This window comes from Panulirus ornatus, chromosome 1 (genome assembly GCF_036320965.1).
Source record: "Panulirus ornatus isolate Po-2019 chromosome 1, ASM3632096v1, whole genome shotgun sequence".
Taxonomy (NCBI): Eukaryota; Metazoa; Arthropoda; class Malacostraca; order Decapoda; family Palinuridae; genus Panulirus; species Panulirus ornatus.
In genome coordinates this window covers 19,128,713-19,149,272 of record NC_092224.1, presented here as the reverse complement: position 1 = coordinate 19,149,272, position 20,560 = coordinate 19,128,713, and the positions used below count along the sequence as shown (strand labels likewise).

Below are 20,560 nucleotides of genomic sequence, written 5' to 3'. Positions count from 1 at the left end.
TTCCAGGCAGTGGTTTATTAGCTTTTTTGAATATCAGTGTTAAACTAGCAAATTTCCATTCCTCTGAAGCATTTCCTGTAGACTCATTTTTTTCATTTGTAGGCAGTTTATGGATGTTATAGTAAACCCTTATACTCATAAATATGTTTTATATCTCCTTATAGGCAGGTGTAAGCCTGTGGTTACTGCTGGACTGTACAGAATGAAGTAAGCTGTGAATTTACATTCAGTCAGGTGTGTGGCACTACCATAATGTCAGGGGAACTTAACTCTAGTATATTTTGTGGCAATTCATATTTGCTTGTTTACTATCACCCTTTTTTATATGTAGCTGAGGTATTTACAGTTCTATATTCATTCACATGCAGATACAAGCCAGATTTTACAAAGTGCCAGCTAACTAGTATTTTTATGTTCATATTCATGTTTTACAAAAACATGGGAAACCATGGCAAGAGGAAAGGGACACTTAAGATTGATGCTAAGATTCACGCAGCATTGACAGATGCTTCTGATGGTGAATACTAATGACATGATACAGCCAGAATGGCAGAGCTGGTATGAAGTGCTCACCGCATGTCCTGCTTGATGTATGAGGATATTTTTCTCAGCTGCCACCTGCTTTACACAATCACTGATGCTAAGTTCACCTGGGACTGATTTTAACCATGTCAATTTTCCTTTTACTTTAAATGTTTTTGTTGTTCCATGCATACTTTCCTCTTTCTCCTATCAGTGCATTGAAATAATCTTTCTAACTTCCCAGCTGGGCTGTCATATTCCTTTGATTAATTTTCTGTATGGTCCATGGTATTTTTGAAGACTTAATTCAGAACCTTCCCTACTGAAAGACTTTTAGTTTTAACACATCTTTTATATATGCAATTTGTTGCCATGTATATATCATCATACATCTTTCTCTTCTTTCCAGCCTATATAGTTGCAGTTCTTTCAGTCTTATGTGCTAGTCCATAAGTTCCATTCCCTTGATTTTGTCTGTGAAGTACTTCTGAATTCTTTAATAAATATATTTCTGTTTCAACCTTGCTTCTTATATCATATTCATTTATTATACTTTGTTGCTGTCTCACGCGTTAGCGAGGTAGCGCAAGGAAACAGACGAAAGAATGGCCCAACCCACCCACATACACATGTATATACATACATGTCCACACACGCACATATACATACCTATACATCTCAACGTATACATATATATACATACACACGTATACATATAAACAAATGTACATAATTCATACTGTCTGCCTTTATTCATTCCCATCGCCACCCCGCCACACATGAAATAATAACCCCCTCTCCCCGCATGTACGCGAGGTTGCACTAGGAAAAGACAACAAAGGCCACATTTATTCACACTCAGTCTCTAGCTGTCATGTATAATTCACCAAAACCACAGCTCCCTTTCCACATTCAGGCCCCACAAAACTTTCCATGCTTTACCCCAGACGCTTCACATGCCCTGGTTCAATCCACTGACAGCACGTCAACTCCAGTATACCACATCATTTCAATTCACTCTATTCCTTGCACGCCTTTCACCCTCCTGCATGTTCAGGCCTCGATCACTCAAAAGCTTTTTCACTCCATCTTTCCACCTCCAATATGGTCTTCCACTTCTCCTCGTTCCCTCCACCTCTGACACATATATCCTCTTTGTCAATCTTTCCTCACTCATTCTCTCCATGTAACCAAACCATTTCAAAACACCCTCTTCTGCTCTCTTAACCACACTCTTTTTATTACCACACATCTCTCTTACCCTTTCATTACTTACTCTATCAAACCACCTCACACCACATACTGTCCTCAAACATCTCATTTCCAGCATATCCACCCTCCTCCGCACAACTCTATCTATAGACCATGCCTCGCAACCATATATCACTGTTGGAACCACTATTCCTTCAAACATAGCCATTTTTGCTTTCCAAGATAACGTTTTTGACTTCCGCACATTCTTCAAGGCTCCCAGGATTTTTGCCCCCTCCCCCACCCTATGATTCACTTCCACGGTTCCATCCGCTGCCAAATCCACTCCCAGATATCTAAAACACTTCACTTCCAGTTTTTCTCCATTCAAACTTACCTCCCAATTGACTTGTCCCTCAACCCTACTGTACCTAATAACCTTGCTCTTATTCACACTTACTCTCAACTTTCTTCTTTCACACACTTTCCCAAACTCAGTCACCAGCTTCTGCAGTTTCTCACATGAATCAGCCACCAGCGCTGTATCATCAGCGAACAACAACTGACTCACTTCCCAAGCTCTCTCATCCACAACAGACTACATACTTGCCCCTCTTTCCAAAACTCTTGCATTCACCTCCACAACAACCCCATCCATAAACAAATTAAACAACCATGGAGACATCACACACTCCTGCCGCAAACCAACATTCACTGAGAACCAATCACTTTCCTCTCTTCCTACACGTACACATGCCTTACATCCTCGATAAAAACTTTTCACTACTTCTAATAACTTGCCTCACACCATATATTCTTAACACCTTCCACAGAGCATCTCTATCTACTCTATCATATGCCTTCTCCAGATCCATAAATGCTACATACAAATCCATTTGCTTTTCTAAGTATTTCTCACATACATCCTTCAAAGCAAACACCTGATCCACACATCCTCTACCACTTCTGAAACCACACTGCTCTTCCCCAATCAGATCCTCTGTACATGTCTTCACCCTCTTAATCAATACCCTCCCATATAATTTACCAGGAATACTCAACAAACTTATACCTCTGTAATTTGAGCACTCACCTTTATCCCCTTTGCCTTCATACAATGGCACTATGCAAGCATTCCACCAGTCCTCAGGTACCTCACCACGAGTCATACATACATTAAATAATCTTACCAACCAGTCAACAATACAGTCACCACCTTTTTTAATAAATTCCACTGCAAATACCATCCAAACCCGCTGCCTTGCAGGCTTTCATCTTCCGCAAAGCTTTTACTACCTCTTCTCTGTTTACTAAATCATTCTCCCTAACCCTCTCACTTTGCACATCACCTCAACCAAAACACCCTATATCTCCCACTCTATCATCAAACACATTCAACAAACCTTCAAAATACTCACTCCATCTCCTACTCACATCACCACTACTTATTATCACCTCCCCATTAGCTCCCTTCACTGATGTTCCCATTTGTTCCCTTGTCTTACGCACTATATTTACCTCCTTCCAAAACATCTTTCTATTCTCCCTCAAATTTAATGATACTCTCTCACCCCAACTCTCATTTGCCCTCTTTTTCACCTCTTGCACCTTTCTCTTGACCTCCTGCCTCTTTCTTTTATACATTTCCCACTCATTTGCATTATTTCCCTACAAAAATCGTCCAAATGCCTCTCTCTTCTCTTTCACTAATAATCTTACTTCTTCATCCCACCACTCACTACCCTTTCTAATATGCCCACCTCCCATGCTTCTCATGCTATGAGCATCTTTTGCACAAGCCATCACTGCTTCCCTAAATACATCCCATTCCTCCCTCACTTCCCTTACATCCTTTGTTCTCACCTTTTTTCCATTCTATACTCAGTCTCTCCTGGTACTTCCTCACACAAGTCTCCTTCCCAAGCCCACTTACTCTCACCACTCTCTTCACCCCCAACATTCTCTCTTTTCTGAAAACCCCTACAACTCTTCACCTTCGCCTCCACAGGAGAATGATCAGACATCCCTCCAGCTGCACCTCTCAGCACATTAACATCCAAAAGTCTCTTTCGCGTGCCTATCAATTAACATGTAATCCAATAATGCTCTCTGGCCATCTCTCCTACTTACATACGTATACTTATGTATATCTCTCTTTTTAAACCAGGTATTCCCAATCATCAGTCCTTTTTCAGCACATAAATCTACAAGCTCTTCACCATTTCCATTTACAACGCTGAACACCCTATGTACACTAATTATTCCCTCAACTGCCACATTACTCACCTTTGCATTCAAATCACCCATCACTATAACCTGGTCTCGTGCATCAAAAATACTAACACACTCACACAGCTGCTCCCAAAACACTTGCCTCTCATGATCTTTCTTCTCATGCCCAGGTGCATATGCACCAATAATCACCCATCTCTCTCCAACCACTTTCAGTTTTACCCATATCAATCTAGAGTTTACTTTCTTACACTCTATCACATACTCCCACCACTCCTGTTTCAGAAGTAGTGCTACTCCTTCCCTTGCTCTCGCCCTCTCACTAACCCCTGACTTTACTCCCAAGACATTCCCAAACCACTCCTCCCTTTTACCCTTGAGCTGCGTTTCACTCGGAGCCAAAACATCTAGGTTCCTTTCCTCAAACATACTACTTATCTCTCCTTTTTTCTCATCTTGGTTAAATCCACACACATTTAGACACCCCAATCTGAGCCTTCAAGGAGGATGAGCACTCCCCGCGTGACTCCTTCTTCTGTTTCCCCTTTTAGAAAGTTATGATACAAGGAGGGGATGGTTTCTAGCCACCCGCTCCTGTCCCCTTAAGTCGCCTTCTATGACAGGAGAGGAATGCGTGGAAAGTATTCTTTCTCCCCTTGTATATAAACCTTAAATAATTTCATTAGTAGGTTTCTATCTCTTGTGGAGAAACTTCTCACAATCATACCACTCATCACTTGACTTTGCCCTCTTCTCAAAATGCTCTCTCAAGTGAACTTTTTCATTTATGATGAAACCCAAATCTTTTACATTTGGTCCACTTTCTATCAATCTCTATGTTGGGCCTTTACATCACACTAGTAATGAATCTTTTGCTGAGGGTGAGTTAGAAGATTCCTATGATCATGATACTGTGAAGTGCTGATGTGAATGACAAAAAGATGGACACCCAAGGCTCACCAGATTCATATCCAGATACAAACTTTAGTACACCAGAAGATGGACACTCAGAGCACACAAGATTTTTAAACAGAAACTCAAATACACCAGATGCATTAAGCACATGGAAAAAAAATGTGCTGAAGGCACAATTACTCTGATTTAGATTGTATTTTAAAAGTTCATGGCCCGAACATTGTACAGTCTTGAAAATCTAAACCCTTACATATGTTTTATTAATTTTTTTCCAAGCAATTTGCAAGCATGACGCTATAAAGACAGTCTGCAATGCTGAACAGATGTTAGATGAGGTACTGTCAATGCAATGAAAGTAATAGCTAAAAGCATGTATGTAGATTTAGGATTTCTGTCATATTTTTCATTGTACTTTAACAAGGTACAAAAGTACTTTATGAATCACATATAACCATCTTATACTACTTCATATTGCCATTATCACAATATGTAATACGTAAATTAGCTTTAACTTACTTATTTCAAACCATTTTCCAATTATATGGCAATAATCTAAAATTGCTTTCTACAGTTTTCTATATAATTTTTCTCTCCAAACTTCATTTATCTGAGAATTTTTGTACCAGATTTTGGCATATATATCAAAAGTTCAAAATGAAAAAGCTATATAAAATATGATAAGATTAATCTTATTTCAAACTCAATAAGTCAATAAGGTTAAATTAAGGGTGGGTGTATTGTATATTTGGTAGCATAGTACAGTCTTAGGGGTCATATGACTTGATTTGCAGCCACAGTTATCCCATGGTATTGAGAGTGGAGGGCTGCAACTCTCAGATGCTCTTCGTGTGTTGAATGAAATTTTGCTATTTCTGTTCCAGGTGATATTTTTCCTCTAGCATTAGATTACAACAGGTTCTAAGTTGCTGTCCCAGGAAGAAAAGGCCTATAATCTTTCTTGGAAGCAAAAATATCTCTACAGGCGAGATCTCAAAACATACTGGCAGGGCTGAGTTTACTACTAAGACACTTTTTCTTTTCTTCCAATGTGAGAATTCAAGAGATTCACAGGTGTGACTGTCATCCTTCCCTGAAAAGCTGCATCTAGTTAACTTAGGAAGACTAGGATGGCAACTGTTAACCTCATGAAGCATGAAGAGTTAAAAAAAACCATCCTTGTCAGGTTATCAGTTGCCTTAAATTATCTTTCTAGTTCAATTAAACTCAGCTTTTCAGGGAGGAAAATAAAAACAGTGTCTGAATGGTGGACTGACTCCTACCAATATGTCTTGAAATCTCACTTGTAACACATCTTTTCTTGCTTCCAAGCAAATATACAAGCCTTTTCTTCTTGAGACAAGCCATAGTTAATAATTAGTAGAAGAAAAATATTTCCAAGAACAGAAATGGCAGAAATATCATTAAGCAAGAGATAGCTGTATCCCTCCCCTCTCAATTTCATAAGGTATGAGAACAGAGGTGATAAATCATGTCACCTGGTTTCTCTGACTGTATCAAGATGCAAGACATATAATATTCCCACCATAAGAAGGTAATAGGATATGCTTTGCAAATAAATCCTGATGCTTTACGTTGAATGATAATCGTCAAAATTCTTGTACAGAGACTGCACAATCTAGACTCAATATCATTTGAAATTTCTAAATAAAATCCTGTGTTTTAAGAAAAACTTATCTGTCACTATCAAGGTGACACATTCCCACCACTATCAAGCTTGAAAAACTAAGAAAAAGCAAAATGAGCCGATTAAATAAACTAAGAGTCCTGTTAAAAGACTTTAAACAAAGGTCATCGATAAAAAGCAAACCAAAAGAAGTAAATCAATACACCATTGTGCTACTATAAGTTTGGAAAATTTATAAAACCTCTACACCAGATTAGTAAAGTACACAAAAAAACACCAACCTTCTAAATTATCAAAACCCAAAGTCACATGGTCCTTCTTCCCTGACTTATCAGGGACCAGGATGGCACTAACTCCAGCACCATAAGAGATCACCTGTAAGGAAAATGCATGAACTTTCTACAGCTACATAATGCATACATTTAATCATTCATTGGTACAGAAAAGGCTGTAAGTACACAAATAAGTATTAGGTAGGGATTTCTTTTCTCTTTTTATTCAGTACTTTATTTATGGCAATTTAAGTATGACAGCATGAGCATTATTTCTATTTATTTCATTCAGATATTCCATCCATGACTTAAAGTATTCAGACAGCAATGCCAAAACAATTAGGTTTCAGCATACAGCATGCGGAAAAACTTCATATGCTAAAATTAAGAATATATTGTTTACTTTTTTAATAACTATTCACCTAACATATATTCATATTTCAAAGCCCTCTCCAGCAACGAATTAACACATTTGTGAATTTTCAGGTAAGTGTTACTTCCCTTAATACATCTGTAACACGTAACATTTTCTATTCCACCATTCCTACCAAATGGACTGACAAATCACTAACCACACAAAACTTCATTTCCTCTCCAAACAGTACAACTTTATTATGTCTCACTATGGAAATGAAACCTGAAGCAAATATATTCCCACAGTTACAAGAGAAATGTAAAGAACATGAAAAAGTTGTGCACACCTGAACCTCAACTCCTGAGCCACTGGTGAAAGTATAACGCTTGACTGTAGTTAATTTTCCTGAGTCAGGATCACAAAACTCACCAAAATTTTCTTCTGAAATTCCCATGGTATCAGGAGCCTGTGAATATTCTTTAGATTAGTAAAAGCATGTACAGATGTTGGTTCATTCTGACTATTTGTAGTTTCTGCTAATTCAAAGTAAACAGCTTAAACAATATTCATCCATTTACATCCTACAGGTTTTCCTTGTCCCTTTAATGGTAAAATGGCTCATGCAGTTACAATACCCCTTCACAGTGTCATATTTATCACAGAAATACCTTTATCATGTCCTTACATTCTGTCTTCAATTTCTTCACCTATCTTATTTCATGTACCTTAAATGCACTTTTGCCTCATTCTCTCAGCGACAATTCTTTCCAAATGTCCATGCAATTCCAGTAATCCATCTTTCATTTCATCAACGATTCCCTAATAGCTCTAATTTCTTTGCTCTTTACTTCATGGACTCTACAAACTCAAATCCACTTCACAGAAACCCCATTTCAGCGGGTTACATCCTACCTGCCACCAATTTAAGCTACTACATACAGAAGAATCATAAGCATACAATAATGGGTCATACCAGAAAAATATCTTACTATTCTTAATGCATAAGGAGGACAAGGAATCACTGGTGAGCTGAAAAGTCCAGTACCTGCCAGAAGAGAGAGAGAGAGAGAGAGAGAGAGAGAGAGAGAGAGAGAGAGAGAGAGAGAGAGAGGAGAGAGAGAGAGAGAGAGACAGAGAATCACACAGACCCAAGAACCAATCAAGGTGGTCTAACTTTATTATTATTATATTATTATACTTTGTCGCTGTCTCCCGCGTTTGCGAGGTAGCGCAAGGAAACAGACGAAAGAAATGGCCCAAACCCCCCCCCCATACACATGTATATACATACGTCCACACACGCAAATATACATACCTACACAGCTTTCCATGGTTTATCCCAGACGCTTCACATGCCTTGATTCAATCCACTGACAGCACGTCAACCCCGGTATACCACATCGCTCCAATTCACTCTATTCCTTGCCCTCCTTTCACCCTCCTGCATGTTCAGGCCCCGATCACACAAAATCTTTTTCACTCCATCTTTCCACCTCCAATTTGGTCTCCCTCTTCTCCTCGTTCCCTCCACCTCCGACACATATATCCTCTTGGTCAATCTTTCCTCACTCATTCTCTCCATGTGCCCAAACCACTTCAAAACACCCTCTTCTGCTCTCTCAACCACGCTCTTTTTATTTCCACACATCTCTCTTACCCTTACGTTACTCACTCGATCAAACCACCTCACACCACACATTGTCCTCAAACATCTCATTTCCAGCACATACATCCTCCTGCGCACAACTCTATCCATAGCCCACGCCTCGCAACCATACAACATTGTTGGAACCACTATTCCTTCAAACATACCCATTTTTGCTTTCCGAGATAATGTTCTCGACTTCCACACATTCTTCAAGGCTCCCAGAATTTTCGCCCCCTCCCCCACCCTATGATCCACTTCCGCTTCCATGGTTCCATCCGCTGCCAGATCAACTCCCAGATATCTAAAACACTTCACTTCCTCCAGTTTTTCTCCATTCAAACTCACCTCCCAATTGACTTGACCCTCAACCCTACTGTACCTAATAACCTAATAACACTATTGAAAAAAAAGTAGTCCCCTTAAAAGCAGTGGAAGAAAAGATAGCAAAGCAAAGGCTCTCTCCCTACCCTCCTCTCCCTATGGCAACACGCCAGATGGAAAATAGGTAGAAAAAGATACCTTGTAGGATTGATATGCCTGAAGGAATTTCTCACAGGAAAGTCATAAGGCAGAATGAACATGAGCATGTCATGCATCCCATCACCAATGACATGCATCCCTCAACTTTTTGTTATAAAGACAAGAGTCAGGATAAACTTGACCTCTAGCCTCTCGACTTACCATACCTATATTATTCCAAATGTTGAAGAATGATAAAATTTTTACTCTCAAAGCAGGTGACGTGGGTCACTCAATGCTTGTATGTTACTGCACCATGGCTAGGGAGAGATCACTGCTTAAGAAGGTAGCATGATATATCACTGCATTATGATGACCGATTAAATTAATTATTCAGTACCAGAGAGTGACAAGTAATGATCAAGCCTAATCTTTCAAGATATTAAAGGGTGTCTGAAAAACATTTGCTGGGATTTTACTCCACTCAACAATAATATTGTTGGTAAAGAAATATTTTGTACATAACCGCTTATCTCAGTAAACTCCAAGTTTTAGTACATTTCCTCTTGTCAGTAATGCTGGCACAACTGTAAAGAAATTTTCAATATCAACACTGTTGAATCCTCTAAGTATTTTGAAACATCCTATTAATTTGCCCCATGGGTGCCTCTTCCTTAGGGGGAACAAGTTTAATTTTTGCAGTCTCTCCTCATATGGTTTGTTACACAAAGAAGGAATCAATTTGGTTGCTCTTTGCTGCACTGCTTCCTATTGAAGAATATCATTGCTTAAGTAGGGGGCCCAAAACTACACTGCATAACTGATGTGTGTCTAAAAATCACATCCTTGTTTTTGCATGCATGCAAAGTTTCTGTTAAAAATCCTAACATCCTATTTGCTTTCTTAGCAGCTTCATTACAATGCTGGGAGAATTTGAAGTTGCTGGAGATAGTAACCTCTAAATCCCTAGCACTAAGGATGTCCTTTATCTTGTGATCCATTACTTCATAGTCAAATTTTTTGTTGAGGTTTCCTACTTGTAGTAGCTGACATTTACTGATGTTAAATGGTATCTGCCATTTTCTAAACCATTCAGTGATTTTATCTAGTTCCTCTTACAATCTTTGCTATCTTCTTCAGTTACCACGGCTCTGCCTATCTTTGCGTCAACTGCAAATTTGGACACTAAGTCATGTGGTCCTACGTCAATATTGTTAATATATATGATGAAAATTACAGGCCCAAGCACAGACCCCCTTAGGGATCCCAAAAGTAACAAGCGACCATGGTGATGACTCGCCATTCATTACGACCCTCTGCCTCCTATCCTTCTGAATGTGTGTGAATGTAACCAAGATAAGAAGAAGGGATAAACAGGTAGTGTGTCTAAGGAAAGGAATCTGAATAATTCAGCTCTGAGTGAAACAAAACTCAAGGGTAGAAGCAAAGAATGGTTTAGGAATGTCTGAAGTGTAAAGTCAGCAGTTAATGTGAGGGCAAGAGCTAAGGAAGGGGTAGCAGTAATGCTGGAGCAGGAATTGTGGGATTGTGTGGAAGTGTGTAAGGAAGTAAGCTCCACACGATGTGGGTAAAAATCAAAGTGGATTACAAGAGATGATTAATTATTAGTGCTTATGCACTTGGCCACCAGAGGGATGATGAAGATAGGGAGTGACTGAGTGTCAGCTGTTTTGAAGAGACTGGTATTAGTAATGGGTGAGGGTATAACTGTGGGGCATAAGGTATTCAGTAAGGCAAACGGAAATGGTGAACAGTTTGTGGAGCTGTGTGCAAAGAAAAAGACAAGTAACTTGGAATACCTGATTTAAAAAGTGGAATATAAGTAAGTGTAAGTGGGTAAATGGAAAAGATGGGTAAGTACATTCCTGGATTACATACTAATTGATAGGCATGCAAAAGAGGGACTCTTGGATGTCAATGTGCTGATAAGAACAGCTGGTGGGATGTCTGATTAGTTGGTGGAGGTGAGGATGAAGATCTGTGGAGGTTTTCAGGAAAGAGGAAATGATATGATTTACAAGAGGATGCTGGAAGTAAGTGAACTTGGAAAGTCTTGTGTGAAGAAATACCAGGAGGGATTGAGTGTACAATGGTAAAAGGTTTGAGTAAATGAAGCTAGGGGAGTGGGTAATGGGAGGAGTTTGGGGTGCGAGAGATATGTGCAGTAAGTGAAAGATGGGAGGATGGTAGGTGAGGAAAGGTCATGAGTAGTAGAATGGTGGGAGGTGTGTAGGTGAGGAAAGGTCATGAGTAGTAGAATGGTGGGAGGTGTGTAGGTGAGGAAAGGTCATGAGTAGTAGAATGGTGGGAGGTGTGTAGGTGAGGAAAGGTCATGAGTAGTAGAATGGTGGGAGGTGTGTAGGTGAGGAAGGGTCATGAGTGGTGGAATGATTTAGTATAATTGCAGGGGAAGATGTTATGTGCAGAAAAGCACCTCCAGAACTTCTCTTGTTGAATGTGTTCACATTCTACTGGCAAGTCATGATGGAGATATAAAGAATAGTTCACTACTCCACTACCACGTCCTTAGTCTTATTCCCTCACTAGAACTGGTGTTATCTGTTCAACACGAAACGAGTTTTCCAATAACGTAAGAGGTGTTGATGTGTCTATCAATAAACTTTGGTACCTTTCAAATATAATCTGACAATTTTGGTATGTGCTATTTTGTTCTCTAATTCAGATGGAACAACAATTTCTTTTAAAAGGAATGGGATATATCAAAGGATTTGCACCGAGACATTTAGTGAGACATTTGCATATTTAGGGAGACAATTACATTTCACTAAATATTAATTTTCAAACATTTTTGCATAAAACTGTTATGAAATGACATTGAGTGATCACATGACCTGTGGCATTTGAAGAAGGGAAAACTGTGCGATGATTATAATTACAAGTTTTGAACTTCAGCACTTATTTACAGACATAACACGTTACTTTGTGTACTTACAAAAAAAAATCTCACATGGGTCTCCATGGTGTACAGGTTAGCAATACTGATTATCAGTAAGCACAAGCCCACTTGGGGTGAGGCCCGCTTAGGTTCAAATCCTGGGCACAAAAGTTAGCCCACAACCAGCAAATGTATTCATCTCCCCTTCAGGGCTGGGCAATAAATGGATACTTAGCTATGGCAGGGATGTACTTACCTATTTGTCATTACCTACTCAGACAACACAGGAGGGAGTTCTATACCTGTGTGGCCCCACCTCCTAAACTTTTCATAGCATCAAGTAGCCTTTTAATGTTTGTAAACTGCCAACATTCACCATTTCATTGGTTAGTTTATTCCAACCATCCACCTCTCAAACACTAAATCAGTACACAACATTCTTTCTAGCAAGATTCTAACAGTGTATGGCTTCTAGCTACTCTGATGATGCATATCTTAAAGAACTACTCCCTATCAGTATAATTCAGCTGATTTAAAAACATGAAGGTTTCATTTTAAGTACCTTCCCTCTTTCTCTCCTCTCCTTGGTGGACAGTACTGTAGCCTTAAGCCTTTCATTGTAGCTACTTTCTCTTACTTCAAGAGCCATATCAGATGCTCTATTCTGTAACCTCTTAATCACATTTTTGTGCTTCTTTAGGTATGGTGATCAAACTCATGAGGCATAATCAAATTTTGGTCTGATATATATATTGGATAATCTTACAAACATACACTTGAATGCCATTCTTATACTTGCCAGCAGACGGTCTGCCTCTTTCACAATTCTGCTAAAGTATAGCTTTGGAAATAACTTGGCCACAATGTCAACCCCTAGATCTTTTACATGTGCAGATTCTTGTAATTAATTTCCTGCTAGGTAATAACAATGAGGCCTTCTCTTTTATACCATCCTTGTTACCTTGCATATAGTGGGATTGAATCTCATCCATTTATTTGCCCAACTTTGGAACTTATCCAGGTCCCCCTGCAGGTTGCTGCAATCAACAGTCGTTATTTCTCTCATGATTTTTGCATTGCCCACAAACATGTTTAGATATGATTCCAGTGTATCTGGCAAGTAATTTTCATACATCAAGAAAAGCAAAAGAACAAGACTGAGCCCAGCACTGTGCCCCTTGTAATGCCAGCTCACTTCAAGGATGCACTTCATACCTGTGATCTCTGCTCCCTTCCAGTAAGGCAATCTTATAATCAGTAAATGAGCCTATTCCTTATTCCTGCCTATAGAGCTAGCTCTTTAATCAACATCTGATTAAGGACAGGGTCAAAGGCTTTCTGGCAGTCCAAGAACACAGTTTACCCATCCTTATCTTTGATCTAAGATAGAGTTCAACCTGTTTTTGAAGCCCAGATGTAGTAGAATGGTTATGCATAACTTCCTCTCCCCAAAACCATGTTGTGTCCCAATTAGAAAGTTTCTCCTTTGCAAGTGGTCATTCATTTGCTTTTTGGTTACTTTTTCTAATGTTTTGCAAATTACACTTGTTAATCAGACTGGCCTGTACTACTGGGTAGTTTCTCAATCCTCTTTCTCAAACACATATGAGCGTGTGTGTGTACACACAAATAAAAGTAAAGACATAGTGCATGGTAATATACAAGTGTAAAACTCTCTCCATGTAACACATGGATAGTAATAATGTATAGTTATCACCAAATTTCAATGATCCTTGATATCTCCTGGCCTCTTCCTATGTCCTTTCCCTAACATCTGACATCATTTATAGGTTCATATCAACAAATATGACTGGTATATTCATCTATATCTGTAATCAACCCAGGACCTCTAAGAAAGTCTTAATGTCATCCAAGAAGTCTTTGTAAAGATTGCTACAGCCCAAGGCTGTAATTGCCTATTTGTAAATATTTTTTGTACTGTATGGGAAGGGAGTTCTACACTCATGGAGTCCCATCTCTTGATTATTCTCTACTGCTTCTTGAATTTATGTATGGAGTGCTACTTTCTGTAGCAGAAAAATGTGGACTCCCTCGGAATAAGAAGCTCTTTGAGAAGACTGTATTTCCACTGATAATGTCTCGCCAAAGATGACTTTCAAATATATTACAATAAATCTTGGTAATCTATTTCGTTTAACTCTGTACTACTATTAGCCTTAGAAAATGGCTATGATGTTTATCTTTATCGTTCATCTTACAGTTCAGATATTACAGATATACCAGTGAAGGATTGATCTACTTTATCTTTCGTAATGAACATTAACAAATAAGGGAGTAGAAGAATGTTAGGTAAAATGTGGGGTTCATTTTAATGTGAAACTAGGTAATACATAGCTAAAAAATCAATAGAAGCTATATATACCTCACCTAACCCTGTTGGCCATCATTTACTTAAACACTTCATATTCTACCCAAAGCATGAAGTACAATCATGATAATCCACTGCCAACTTAGTAGTGATGGTACTAGATGTAAACAAATGACGTGATCCTCACCAGAAAATGAATATAATGGAAATTTTTATTACCATTTCAGCCACAACCAGAGGTTAGGTAAGGTTTTTTTTATTTGATGATATCTTACAAATGTATAACAAACATTTGCATTAAATTACCCGCATATTTATCATGACATACATAACTGTCATCTTATTAAGTATCATTTTCAACAATATAAAGCTCTAAATCATTCTCCACTACTGTTATTTCCTTCTTTATATATAGCACTAGCACCTCAGAGTATAATCCGTCAATAAGAAACGCCAGCAGTAATGCGGAGCTGAACAGTTAAATCACCACAATTTTCACTGCTAGGAATGTCAAGCGAGATTTCCATAGGCTCTATTAATCTTCTAGTACAGTATTACCCAATAAACATTAATTAACCAATATGGTGTCAATGATATACTCCTACTGACTTATTCCCAACCCGAATATTCCATACAAGGTAATCTGTCACCCACAGACACTTCTCTGAAACAGTGAACTATATATTAAGCTGTTACATGGGCGGATAAGCATAACCCATTGCTAGTTTTATTGTGCCGCTAAAACAATTTTTTCCCCTCTGATTTACTCGATGGCATATCTCGTTACACTTTCCATGTTCCCTCCGTTTCTTTCTTCTTATTCAATAACCTGCCTACTTTGAGGGTGTTACAGATTCATATAGTTTTTTTTTTTTTCTTTTTTGAAGTCATGTCGGCATCTGTAAATGACTTTACATATTTCAATTGTCATCCGACTCTAACTTGGTGACGTCAACAAGAATTAGTACCTATATGCGGTTAAACTCGAACATATAATGTTAGGATAAACCCATTAATTATCAAATTGACAAGGCAAGTAATACGGAGGGCTGAATAAGAAAGAATTTAACGACACTAGTGCATATGCAAATGAATGGCAACTGATAATCATTACATGCAGACAGAAAAACCCTATAAAACTATGCTTGCATTTTTCATGCCCATAATGTTACAAATTGTTCTAAACGTCCTAAATCAATGTAACTTTACGTCTCATAAACAAATATATTAAACAATGTTACTTGCTGATGTGAAAATTGTTCCTCTTCTCTATCTCTGGGCGATAGGGCCACGGTGTTCAGTGGTCACTTGGATACCGTTCTTATCTCTTGACACACAACTTCTGGTGCAAGTTGTCCTCAATATTAGCACTGTTGGCAAGGGTTCAATTTCTTGCTAATATACTAAAGTTTTTGAAGAGAGACCGCGTCTAAGATGCTACTTCTATTCTGCATTTTCCATGATAGAAGCTTTATCTACGGCCAAAAGAGTCCATAACAAGCCAGATATTCGAAATATGAAGAGAGAGAGAGAGAGAGAGAGAGAGAGAGAGAGAGAGAGAGAGAGAGAGAGAGAGAGAGAGAGAGAGAGAGAGACTTCGTCTTGAAGAAAGCGAAAAGTCAGCCTTTCGGGTAAAAAATTATAAGACGTCGGGGTAAAGAAATGAGCCTCAAGGTTTAGATGGTAAAACACCTGCCATTAACTAACATTTCATTTTCCCAATTCAGTTTTCTGACTCATTTCAAAATCGCCATGAATGACCTCGTGGAGGAATGATATACCTCCTTTCCACTCATAATTTTTTTAATGTGCTTTGAACGTTAATATTGCGTTTTCAAACGTATCCAATTATTTCTGCAAACATTTTGAAAATGTATTTATAAAATATTCAAAACAGATCTTATCCTAACAGAATAAAATGTTTATTCGTAATTCATGAGTCATGCAAAGAACATTCTCATAACGTCGTTCCATCTATTGTCCAGTTTGTATTTATGACAATAGAAAACAGCGCGCTTTTATCAACTTTATATATATATATATATATATATATATATATATATATATATATATATATATATATATATATATATATACATGAGTCCACGGGGAAAATGAAACACGGTAAGTTCCAAAGTGCAGTTTCGTGTAATAATCACATCATCAGGGGAGACACAAGAGAAATGTAAGTCAGTAGATATACATCGAAGAGACGAAGCTAGGACGCCATTTGGTAAACATGTGATTGTCCAAAACATATTTCTCTCTTGTGTCTCCCCTGATGATGTGATCATTACACGAAAGTGCGCTTTGGAACTTATCGTGTTTCATTTTCCCCGTGGACTCGTAGGAATATCTTGATCACGCGCAAAATTGTGATCCTTTCCAATACATATGTATGTATATATATAATTTATTTATCTATTCATTATACTTTGACGCTGTCTCCCGCGTTAGCGAGGTAGCGCAAGGAAAACAGACGAAAGAATGGCCCAACCAACCCACATACACATGTATCTACATAAACGCCCTCACACGCACATATACATACCTATGTTGGAAAGGATCACAATTTTGCGCGTGATCAAGATATCCTATGAGTCCACGGGGAAAATGAAACACGAAAAGTTCCCAAGTGCATTTTCGTGTAATAATCAAATCATCAGGGGAGGCACAAGAGAGAAATATAACAGTCAGTTGATATACATCGAAGAGACGAAGCTAGGACGCCATTTGGTAAACATGTGATTGTCCAACAACAGACTGCATACTTGCCCCTCTCTCCAAAACTCTTGCATTCACCTCCCTAACAACCCCATCCATAAACAAATTAAACAGCTATGGAGACATCACACACCCCTGCCGCAAACCGACATTCACTGGTAACCAATCACTTTCCTCTCTTCCTGCTCATACACATGCCTTACATCCTCGATAAAAACTTTTCACTGCTTCTATTAGCAGTTTTGAGGCACGAGACCTGGTTATAGTGATGGGTGATTTGAATGCAAAGGTGAATAATGTGGCAGTTGAAGGAATAAGTGGTGCACATGGGGTGTTCAGTGTTGTAAATGGAAATGGTGAAGAGCTTGTAGATTTGTGTGCTGAAAAAGGACTCGTGATTGAGAATACCTGGTTCAAAAAGAGAGATATACATAAATATACGTATGTAAGTAGGAGAGATGGCCTGGGAGCGTTATTGGATTACTTGTTAATTGATAGGCGCGCGAAAGAGAGACTTCTAGATGTTAATGTGCTGAGAGGTGTAACTGGAGGGATGTCTGATCATTGTCTTGTGGAGGCGAAGGTGAAGGTTTGTAGAGGTTTTCAGAAAAGAAGTGAGAATGTTGGAGTGAAGAGAGTTGTGAGATTAAGTGAGCTTGGGAAGGAGACTTTTGTGAGGAAGTACCAGGAGAGACTGAGTACAGAATGGAAAAAGGTGAGAACAAAGGAGGTAAGGGGAGTGGGGGAGGAATGGGATGTATTTCGGGAAGCAGTGATGGCTTGCGCAAAAGATGCTTGTGGCATGAGAAGCGTGGGAGGTGGGCAGATTAGAAAGGGAAGCGAGTGGTGGGATGAAGGAAGATTATTAGTGAGAGAAGAGAGAGGCATTTGGACGATTTTCGCAGGGAAATAATGCAAATGACTGGGAGAGGTAAAAAAGAAAGAGGCAGGAAGTCAAGAGAAAGGTGCAAGAGGTGAAAAAGAAGGCAAATGAGAGTTGGGGTGAAAGAGTATCATTAAATTTTAGGGAGGACAAAAAGATGTTTTGGAAGGAGGTAAATAAAGTGCGTAAGACATGATAACAAATGGGAACATCGGTGAAGGGAGCTAATGGGAAGGTAATAACAAGTAGTGGTGATGTGAGAAGGAGATGGAGTGAGTATTTTGAAGGTTTGTTGGATGTGTTTGATGATAGAGTGGCAGATATAGGGTGTTTTGGTCAAGGTGATGTGCAAAGTTAGAGGGTTAGGGGGAATGATTTGGTAAACAGAGAAGAGGTAGTAAAAGCTTTACGGAAGATGAAAGCCGACAAGGCAGCGGGTTTGGATGGTATTGCAGTGGAATTTATTAAAAAAAGGGGGTGACTGTATTGTTGATTGGTTGGTAAGGTTATTTAATGTATGTATGACTCATGGTGAGGTGCCTGAGGATTGGCGGAATGCTTGTATAGTGCCATTGTACAAAGGCATAGGGGATAAAGGTGAGTGCTCAAATTGCAAAGGTATTAGTTTGTTGAGTATTCCTGGGAAATTATATGGGAGGGTATTGATTGAGAGAGTGAAGGCATGTACAGAGAATCAGATTGGGGAAGAGCAGTGTGGTTTCAGAAGTGGTAGAGGATGCGAGGATCAGGTGTCTACTTTGAAGAATGTATGCAAGAAATACTTAGAAAAGCAAATGGATTTGTATGTAGCATTTATGGATCTGGAGAAGGCATATGATAGAGTTGATACAGATGAGACGGCATATGACAGAGTTGATACAGATGCTCTGTGGAAGGTATTAAGAATATATGGTGTGGGAGGCAAGTTGTTAGAAGCAGTGAAAAGTTTTTATCGAGGATGTAAGGCATGTGTACGAGTAGGAAGAGAGGAAAGTGATTGGTTCTCAGTGAATGTCAGTTTGCAGCACGGGTGCGTGATATCTCCATGGTTGTTTAATTTGTTTATGGATGGGGTTGCTAGGGAGGTGAAAGCAAGAGTTTTGGAGAGAGGGGAAAGTATGCAGTCTGTTGTGGATGAGACGCCTTGGGAAGCGAGTCATGTTTGAAGGAATAAAGGTTCCAACAATGTTATATGGTTGCGAGGCGTGGGCTATAGATAGAGTTGTGCGGAGGAGGGTGGATGTGCTGATAATGAGATGTCTGAGGACAATATGTGGTGTGAGGTGGTTTGATCAAGTCATGAAAGGGTAAGAGAGATGTGTGGTAATAAAAAGTGTGTGGTTGAGAGATCAGGAGAGGGTGTTTTGAAATGGTTTGGTCACATTAAGAGAATGAGTGAAGGAAGATTGACAAAGGGATATATGTGTCAGAGGTGGAGGGAACGAGAAGTGGGAGACCAAATTGGAGGTGCAAAGACTGAGTGAAAAAGATTTTGAGCGATCGGTGCCTGAACATGCAGAAGGGTGAAAGGCGTGCAAGGAATAGAGTGAATTGGAACGATGTGGTATACCGGGGTCGACGTGCTGTCAATGGATTGGATTGAACCAGGGCATGTGAAGCGTCTGGGGTAAACCATGGAAAGTTTTGTGAGGCCTGGATGTGGAAAGGGAGCTGTGGTTTCGGTGCATTATACATGACAGCTAGAGACTGAGTGTGAACGAATTTGTCTTTTGTTGTCTTTTTCTTGCGATACCTCGCGCGCATACAGGGGGACAGGGTTGTCATTTCATGTGTGGCGGGATGGCGACGGGAATGAATAAAGGGAGCAAGTATGAACTATGTACATGTGTGTATATATATATATATATATGTGTATATATATATATATATATATATATATATATATATATATATATACACACACAAGTGTATGTGGGTGGGTTGGGCCATTATTTCGTGTTTCCTTGCGCTACCTCGCCAACGCAGGAGACAGCGACAAAGTATAATAATAATGATAATAATATATATATATATATATATATATATATATATATATATATATATATATATATATATATTTTTTTTTTTTTTTTTTTTATATACTTTGTCGCTGTCTCCCGCGTTTGCGAGGTAGCGCAAGGAAACAGACGAAAGAAATGGCCCAACCCCCCCCCCCCATATATATATATATATATATATATATATATATATATATATATATATATATATAATATATATACTTATTAGCCGTTAGCTGGGTAGCAACAGGAACAGCTTCATTCGCACTATCTAGCTGTCTTGTAAAATACACCGAAACCAGAGCCTTCTAACCCCAATCAGACCCCCATAGACCTTCCTGGTTTCCTCTGATTGTTTCATATGTTCTAACTCAACCAATTGATAGCTCAATTCGCTATCCCATGCACACCTCACAACCTCTTGAATGTTCAAGCTCTGAACACACAAAG

The 20,560-nt window shown here is 38.9% G+C and overlaps 1 protein-coding gene across 4 annotated transcripts in view; it reads right to left on the bottom strand.

Moving 5' to 3' along the window:
• Positions 1-20,560, bottom strand: part of LOC139760265 (galactose mutarotase) — a 145,639-nt gene that overhangs the window by 42,022 nt on the left and 83,057 nt on the right. For 2 of the 4 annotated variants that reach the window (XR_011715331.1, XM_071683242.1), the window contains exons 1-3: positions 15,727-15,863; positions 7,479-7,598; positions 6,787-6,880 (exon numbers count right to left, since the gene is read on the bottom strand). Coding sequence is in view for 3 of the 4 variants with exons in the window: in XM_071683242.1 (XP_071539343.1) it covers positions 6,787-6,880; positions 7,479-7,586 (202 nt within the window). In the remaining variant the exon portion in view is untranslated. Of the gene's footprint in view, positions 1-6,786; positions 6,881-7,478; positions 7,599-15,726; positions 16,004-20,560 lie in introns of those variants that run through there. The other 2 variants (XM_071683328.1, XM_071683417.1) reach the window with 2 other exon arrangements.